Source organism: Mirounga leonina, unplaced genomic scaffold, assembly GCF_011800145.1.
Source record: "Mirounga leonina isolate KUSES-001 unplaced genomic scaffold, KU_Mleo_1.0 Mir_176, whole genome shotgun sequence".
Lineage (NCBI taxonomy): Eukaryota > Metazoa > Chordata > Mammalia > Carnivora > Phocidae > Mirounga > Mirounga leonina.
Window position 1 is genome coordinate 50,261,660 of NW_023270454.1, and position 8,930 is coordinate 50,270,589.

At 50.5% G+C, this 8,930-nt stretch overlaps 1 protein-coding gene across 1 annotated transcript in view; it reads right to left on the reverse strand.

Annotated features, from left to right (window-relative positions):
• PCDH10 (protocadherin 10) overlaps positions 1–3,067 on the reverse strand; it is a 40,898-nt gene extending 37,831 nt beyond the window's left edge. Inside the window, exon 1 of the mRNA XM_035023219.1 lies at positions 362–3,067. Within this exon, the coding sequence (XP_034879110.1) occupies positions 362–2,992 (2,631 nt within the window). The 5' untranslated portion in view covers positions 2,993–3,067. The remainder of the gene's footprint in view (positions 1–361) is intronic.
• Between the last annotated feature and the right edge of the window lie 5,863 nt (positions 3,068–8,930).

Consider the following 8,930-nt stretch of genomic DNA (forward strand, 5'->3'; position numbering starts at 1 on the left):
CCCCCGCGCACTTTTCCCTTTACCCTCAGATTTCTGAGAAGGGAAAGGACTGAGAAGGGGTTAGGATTTTAAAGGAAGGATGCCAGAGGGAAGAAGGAGGGTCCAAGGTGGCAAAGCACCAAGGGGAGGAAATGAAAGTAAATGTGGAGGGGTGGAGCGCAGAAAATTAGGGACAACACGAAGTTTAGGTTACATACGAAGGGGTGGGATAGCCTCCCCCCAATTCCTGCCCCCACAGAGATACAAATAAGTTAATATCCTAAATATAAATACACAGTGCACCAGAGATACAAGGGCCGGGCTAGAGGAGGCTTTCAGATGGAGGAGATGAGAGATGGTGGTCCTTTCGCTTCAGCCTTACCTCGTTGGACAAAATGCTTCCGTTGGAGATGATGTCGGGCTGCTGGTCTGTGTAGCCGGTGACGATGGCCCCACAGGGGTTGTGCTCAGTGTCCGTACTCCGTGAAGGGCTGCAGGGCTTAAGGAACATCAGGTCGGTCTTGGCGGACTCAGGGGTCAGGCAGACCTGGTAGCAGTAATTCTGGTTGTGGTGGTGGGAGCCGAAGCCCCCGGACTCCTCCACCGGCACTTGGGCCGGGTTACTGGGTACATTGGAGCTTTGCACCAGCATGATGTCCGACTTGCTGAGTTTCTTCTTGCGCGCCCGGGCTTGGCGGCCACAGCAGGTCGAGCCCCCGCTGCCACAGCAGCAGCAGCAGAGGCAGCAGTCGCTGGCTAGACACGTGTAGATGTTGAGCTTCTTCTCTTTTTGGCAACGCACGGCAAGCACGATCATGGCTAGCAGGAATATGAAGGACACCGAGCCCAGCGCAATGATGAGAATGAGGGTGAGGTCCAGCGAGGTCTCCCCGCCGCCCGAGCGGCTGGGGCGCTGATGCTCCCCTGGCCCCCCGCTACCGCCCCCGCCCCCACCCTGGGGCTCCACAGCTCCATCCACCAGCTGCACCACCAGTGTGGCAGTGGAGGACAGGGGCGGCTGCCCGTGGTCGCGCACCTCGATCACCAGCTCGTAAGGCCGCTGGGGGTCGCGCTTGGCCGGCACCCGACGCGCGGTGCGGAGTTCCCCGGTGCGCCAGTCCATGCGGAAGAGGTTCATTTCGTTGCCCCGCACAATGCTGTAGGTGAGCCGGGCGTTCTCGCCGTCGTCTGCGTCCACTGCCGCCACGCGCGTCAGCAGGTAACCCGGCTCCGCCGACCGGGGCAGCACCTCGCGCGCTGGAGTCCCGTTGCGCCCAGGCAGGGGCGCCACGATGGCAGGGGCATTGTCGTTCTGATCCACGATGAGGATGTTGACGGTGGCGTTACCAGCCAGAGCCTGGGGGCTGCCGGCGTCCCGAGCTTCCACTTGGAAGCTGAAGTCCTTGAGCTGCTCGTAGTCGAAGGAACGCAGGGCGTACAAGTAGCCGTTCTCAGAGTTGATGGACACGTAAGTGAAGACACTCATGCCCTGGATCTGGCACTCGAGGATAGAGTAGGCTAGCTGGGCGTTGGCGCCCTCATCGCGGTCTGTGGCGCTCACCGCGTAGATGTACGCGCCCGGCACGTTGTTCTCGGTCACATACACGTCGTAGACGGGCTGGCTAAACCGCGGTGCGTTGTCGTTCACATCTGACACTTGTACCTGGATCGACTTACTGGTGGAGAGCGCCGGCTCACCCCTGTCCCGAGCCACCACTGTTAGGGTGTAGGAGTCTCCAGCCTCTCGGTCCAGGGGGGCCTCGGTCACGATGGTATAGTAGTTCTTGAAGGAAGACTTGAGGCGGAACGGCACATCCCCCAACAGCTCGCACTGCACCTGCCCATTTTCCTCTGAGTCGCGGTCGGTCACGCTAAACAGGGCCACCACCGTACCCGGCGCCGCGCCCTCGCTCACCGCCTCCTTCACCGTGCTGAAGCTTATCTCTGGCGCGTTGTCGTTAGCATCCAGTACTCGCACTAGCACCTTGCAGTGCGCGGGCACCGCGTTGGGGCCCAAGTCCTTGGCTTGTACGTATACTTGGTACACTGGGCTCTCTTCATAGTCTAGCTCGCCGCTCACCTCCAGTCGGCCGGTGCGCGGGGAGAGTCCAAAGAGCTCCCGCGCCCTGGGCGAAATGTGGCTGCTGAAGGAATACACGACTTCGCCATTCTGTCCCTCATCTGGGTCTGTGGCGTTGAGCTGGATTACAAGCGTGCCCGGTGGCGAGTTCTCTGGTAGGGACACAGTGTAGACGGGTTGGTCGAAGGCGGGGACATTGTCGTTGGAGTCCAGCACTCGGATGGTGAGTAGGGCAGTGCCGGTGCGCTGCTGTTGGGGCGGTAGGCCCCCTCCCCCGCCGCCTCCCCCTCCTTCGCCGCCTCCTCCCCCTCCTCCCCCGTCCACCGCGGTCAGCACGTAGCGGTGCACCGCTTGCTGCTCTCGGTCCAGGGGCTTCTCCAGCACCAGCTCGGCGAATCGGTTGCCATCCCCCTGGGTCTGCACGTCCAGGGAGAAGTAGCTGTTGGGGGTTATCTCGTAGTCGCGCAAGGAGTTGGTGCCCACGTCTGGGTCGAAAGCGCTCTCCAGGGGGAAGCGGGTGCCCGGCGTAGCGCTCTCAGAGATCTCCACCGTCAGGTCCGGCTCTGGGAAGGAGGGGGGGTTGTCATTGATGTCCAGCACTTCGATCTCCACCCGGAACAGCTCTAGGGGGTTCTCCAAGAAGACCTCCAGGTGCAGGACGCAGGAGGGGCTCTGCTTGCAGATTTGCTCGCGGTCGATCTTCTCATTCACGTACAGCACCCCGGTCTCCAGGTTGAGGTCCAAGTAAGGGGTCCGCGAGTTGGGCACCGTTTGAAACCTGCGAGCTGAAAGTTTTGTAATGTCCAAGCCCAGATCTTCAGCGATATTCCCCACGAAAGTGCCATGTTCCTGCTCCTCCTGCACTGTGTAGTGAAGCTGGGAAAAGACTCCTTCCACCATCCAGAGCAAGGCAAAGAATAATAGCACAATCATCTCCAAAGGGAAAGGAAGCAGCTTCCCGCAGCCAGCCAGCCACCCAATCTTCTCCCCCACCACTACGAAAAAAAAAAAAAATCTTAAAAAAAAATACAAATAAAAGTGCGCTATGTGGGGGGCTCCTGTGGCTTTCTGTCCTTAAAAATCTATTCCTTTTGCTTCATTTTAGGGCTTCCCCCAATTCAGCCTCATTTTTCAATCTTAGCTCAGGAAGGGTGACAGGCGTCCCCTTTCCTCATCTGTAATCTTCCCACTGACCAATTAATAAAATAATAATACAATAGTCAGCGTCCTTTATTCCGACAGTCTTGGCGCAACGCGGCGCTGGCAAATCCCAAGGAGGAAATTTCGATATTTCAAGACTGTCCTCGGTTTGTCTTCTTGATGATGGGAGGAGAAGGAGGAGGAGGAAAAGGAGGAGGAGGAGGGGGTGGATGAGGAGGAGGAAGATGAAGAGGAAGAGGAGAAGGAAGAGGAGACGCTGCTGGCACCGTTGAACATGCCTCAATGTCAACGGCTGGCAAATGCAAAAGGGCTTAAAAACAGCAAGAGAATTTTGTGCCGGAAAAACATAGAACGGCTCTGCAGCATAAAACTTTCATTCTCTTCATTTCTCCGGATGGATGTTCTTGGCATTTTCTCCTCTTTCGCTCTATTTGTATTTTTTGGCTTTCATAGTTTTGTCTCTCTCTGTCCTCATCTCCACCATCATTTGCCTCTCTATAAGTGTGATGAGCAGTTTCTTTCCTGCTGTTTTCTTCCCAAGCCTCTTTCCCTCTAACCTGTCTCTCTTCCTTCCAGTCTTTCCCTCCTCCTGCTTCAGCCCTAGAGCCTGTGATCTCGGCTGGCAGTTTCTGAGCTCCGAGCGCTCCGCTTTTCCGTTTTTGCGCAGCGCCCTCATTCTGCCAACCAGTAACTGAAGAGCACCACCCACCGAGCCACCGCTAATTGGCCAATCTGGCTGTCAAGCATGAGCGTCACTCGGCAGCCGGGAGGGGCGGGATGGAACTCGCGACCGGGCGGGCGGCCGGGGTGAGTGTGAGTGTGAGAGTGAGAACAGCCCGGCAGGTCCCGAGGCGCTAGCTGGGGACTCTGCTGCGGAAAGTTCCCAGTCCCCAACCGCAGGTAATGGAGAGGGAATAGAGAGGTTCCCCTGTTTGCATCAGCAAATGCGAAAACATAATAGCAACAGCAGCGGTATCCTCTCTCCGGAGCGGGGTTTCCAATGACGCCTAACATTCTTTTTTCTTTAAGGTATTTTCCTTTACTACTGATCGTGGAAATAAATCACCAGGAAGGGGAAAAGTTGCAGAGGGGCCACTAACTGCAGGGGTTACCTAATTAAGGGGCTCTGGCAGAGACTGGCTGGACATTTTTTTTTTTTTTTTTTAAGAGATATAATATGGATTGGGTAAAACTAAGCGTGAGGGTCTGAAGGGGCTGTGTGGAAAGGAGTGAAGCAGTTGGAGTGTGGGGCGGAGGTAGGTCCTGAAAAGCCGAGGGATCCACGCCAAGAGACGTGGGCTGGCAGCTACTATAGATGTGCAGACGCGTTAGACTTGTCTCTTCCCTTCCTCGGTGTATATCCACGACATTCTTACCAAATAGATTAATTCCCTTGGGGACCTAGTTCGAACTGCGAGCGCTTTGATCAATGACTGGAGTTTCATTTGAGCACTGCCTTCAAGCACGCCAGCCTAACGCCCGACTCGCTGGCATCCGAGCATCGCTGGGCGCTGCAAGGCGCCCCGGATATCCCTGCGCCTCACCCGGCCAAGTGCTACGCTGCGGCGGCGCGCTCAGGCTGTTTTCTGCTTTTCCTGACATTTGGAGATCCCCCTCCCCGCCCCCATGCTAAACCGAGGCACCGATTGTTGCCCAGTTTGAGGCAAGACCGCTGGATGAGAACAGCAGGGCGGCTGAGAACACGGGCAGGGGTGAGGATGAGTCGGTGGGCAGGGGCCGAGCACATACGGCGCCCGAGTGTGTGCCGCTGCGGGTATCAGCGAACGTGCTTGCACACTTACTGTGCTCACACCCATCCTCCTTGGCCCGGCGCACAGGGCTGTGCAAGCCCCAACGGAGCCTCGAACCACACACCCCGATATCGAAGGATGCGCTTGAGGAGCGTTGAGTGCCCACTGCCGTGACGTGGGGGCAAAGCAGCGCATCCATGCATCCAGTTCTTGTGAAGTTAAAATACAGCGCGAACTCTTCAATGTTAGAGAGTGGAATGAATGCCAATTCTCCAAGAAACATTTTTAAAAGCGTATTTTTTTTATATTAATTAATGGGCTGTAGGGGGTTGTTTATTCACTAAAACTGCCCCTGTTCAGTCTTCTTCTTATGCCACAGTATAGAATGGTCCCCTGCGGCTTCCTGGTAATGAATGACCCGAGAGTAACACCGCCACGACCTGCGAGAAAAGGAGAGCCCTTTGCCCATCCCGAGGTACGTTGAGATTTCTTCGTGGCAGGGAATTAAGGAGAGCGAGTGTCCACGGGCGTGATTAGAGACTGAGGCATGGCTCTGTGAGTCCCGCGAGTGCGTGTCTAGTGCCCTGGTGCCCCCACCCTTGGCTCTTTCATGGATGGGTCCTGCCTTTGAGCGGTTAGAAGGAAAGAATGCCAGCAAAAATGGCTAATCCTTTTTCAGCTGCAGTAAATTGACTACTGGCCATAGCCAAGAGAAAACCGCTGCAGTTAAAATGATTTTAGCCTCGCGTCTACTGCTGAGAATGGAGTGGCAGTTTATAAAAAGGACCTGTGGATCAATGAAAGGGAGATTATAGTGTATCTGAATATTAATAACGGCATTGCGTCTGTACTTTCTACCCCTTCCCCCCCCCCCCTTTTTCTTTAGATCTGCAAGATTGAAATGAAATATTTTGAGTTCTTCCAGCTGACTCATCAGAACCCTGGAGCATTTTTTAAATGACGGTAATTTTCTAATGTTTTCATTTATACGTTTGGAAACACTTGTGTGTGCGTGCGTGTGCACGCGTGTTTGCGTGTGAGAGACATGTGGCTGAATGACAATGCAGATCCAGAAATTGTTTGGGGGAGAGGGTTTGTGTTTTCAAAATGTAGATGAAGTTTGAGCAGACTTGGGGCGTTCGCTGAGAGCCACAGAGCTTCCAAGAGGTGGAGATGAGAACGTGGAGAGATGGCCGGATTTGCCTCTAAATAATCACTGCATCCCCTGTAACACTTGAGCTGCCTTTTTTTTTTTTTTTTTTTTGGTAGCAGTTGTGTTTGAGCCGGGAACTCTCTCTGCAAACGTGGGTTACAGGCGTCTCCTAGCGGCGAAAGCAGCATAGGGCAAGCCAGAGAATTTTGCTTTGGAGCTCTCTCTTTCCGCAGGGTTCGCCTGTTGGGGGCTCTGCAGGATTTCTTGGGTCGAAAAGGCCTGTGTCCGCTCGGGCGACACAGGCCCAGGTCCCCTAGAGGTCTCGCCTTTGACTTCTGGTCTCTGAAGCTGCCCAGGACCTTTGGGGTGACGACGGGGTCTTCTGCCAGGGGGAACAGACCCGAGCCCGGCTGTACACCTCCTTCTAGGTAGCTCCAGCCAAGGGCAACTGAGAGAGCATTTTGTTCAGGGCAAGAATCATATACTGGCATTAATAGCCTTTCCTGCCTCCTTACCCTGGAAACATTATACACCCCCACCCCGTCACCCACAAAACAAAAGCCTTTTAAAAATGCCTCTTAATTCCTTTTCCTTTTACATTCCCTTCGGTGAACCCGGAATTTAGTGAGGCCATGATTACGTAAATAAGAGCCTCGGTAGTGGGGTTCACGACCTCTTTGAAGTGGAGAATATCCTGTGATACTGCATCCCTCTCTCCCCCCTACCCCCATTACTGGACCCAGAAGGGAGCAGCAACACCTAGGGAACACAACCTTACCCCCTACCCCCAACATCCCCTACAGGGGAGCCAACTATCTGGGCCAAAACAAATTAAATCCTAAATCAGAAGGGGAAAGTAGTTATATTTCGAGGGATGTATCAAAATCAATTTTTATAAAAGTCCTGGTTGGTGTATGAGAATGATAATGCACACTCATGTATTTCATTGGCCTCTAAGTACAGCAGAAATTGGGGGGGGGGGCGCTAAGGATCCCACAAATGCGTTTTATATACATAGTTACAAACTTTGAAACTAGGTAACAGGGTTGTTTTCTTCCCTACCCTTTTTTGGAAAAGGCGGGAGGGAAACAAGTTTGTTAGCCAGCGTTTGGATAAATGAGTGTTTGCAGTGATTTAACTTGACTTGAAAGCAATTTGTTTCTAAATCCTCTTATTATTGCAGTGTGCCCAGAGCTTTGAGAGGAGATTTTTTTTTTTTTTTTTTTTTAAGAAATGGAAGAAAAAAATTTAAATTATCAATAAGAAGTCTTTTAAACACCAGACCCGGCTAAGATTGAGCTGGATGATTCCTGGCATTTGTCATTCCCAGCAAGGACAGTGCAGAGAGCAAACTCAGAGCACCTGGACCATGCTGCATCTCTTACGGGTATCCATGAAATAGGTTTATTTGCAGTAGTGTAACCTAACTTAAGAGGTGGGAAGGCAAGGCTTTGGAGACACAGACACTGTAATTTTTTGTTCATCTACTTTAGAGAGAGAATGTTGACTAGAGTTTCTAGAAAGATTTATAGCATAAACTATTATAAGCCTTTAGGTTACTCTTTAGATACTATGTTGTAATGTTCTGAAATCAACAGAGAACAAACCAATGTGTGTTTTGGGGACTGGGAATACTAGATTTTCCATTAAAGCATTGCTTATATTCAAAGTAAAAAATGTTCTTCTCCATTTTGTTTAACCTAGTTAATATTGGTGCGGCTTCACATTTCAGTGTCTTTTCAGTTATCAGACAGGGCCAGCATTTTGTTAAACTCAAAACAGTGAATTAAAAGCACTGATGAGCTGAAACAGCCCTCTAATGCAAAATGACAAATTGCACTTAAGCAATACATGAAGAAGAAAATGATTTATGGATTTTTACAATGGTCTGAGCAAATGAAAGCAACATGAATTATACATCCTAATGCTCACGATATCATTTTCTAATAATACGGTTTCAGTTCAGATGCTACACTCTCATCCTTTCTATAAGAGATATTGATCAATAAGAGGTCCAGGGATATTTTTAAATTAGGCAATGGTGTCTGATGTGGGTTCCAAATATATATATTTTTCCTGAGTATGGGGGGGAGGGTGAACATGGAACATACTAACATTCTAGTCAGCTCCTTCACATTTTTTGTCTTTGGGTGATAAATAGTCCTTCTGAAACTTACGTTTTGTTCCACACTTTCTTTCAGAATGCAAATAAATAGATCTAATTTAGAATGACGATCTTTGTTACATCATGACCTCTTACTCTGAAAATCAAAATGCATAATCTCATCTTAGCTTTTTCTTTCATTGCTTTTGATATTGAAAAATCTGATTTCTCCAAAATGTCTCTTACCTTCTTCATATTTGCTTTATCCTATTTTTCCAAAACATTGTTTAATTCCTTAGTGTGTTGAAGACACACCTGAGTTAGTAAAAAGGTCATACACCTTAGTTTTATTTTGGTCTTAGTAGAGAGAATAGATCTTATGGCTGTCTTAAATTATAGAAAAAAAATCAGATAAAATTTTATGTGATGCTTGCTTTTTGAGTCTGGGGAAAAATCTAGTTACCTCACCTCTGTGTTATGATGAGTGACTACACCTAGCACTTTTATTTAACCATCTGTGGCTTATATAAGTATTTTAGGGCATGGTAGAATTTTAAGTGAAGACAGTTTCTTTGCTGTCTCACATACTCAACCACAGGAAACTTCTAATTACCCAGAGGCCTCCAGAGCCACATTATTAGGCCTAATTTTAATTATCCAGGTTTATAAAAAAAGAAAAGGAAAAAAAAATTGAATCACAGT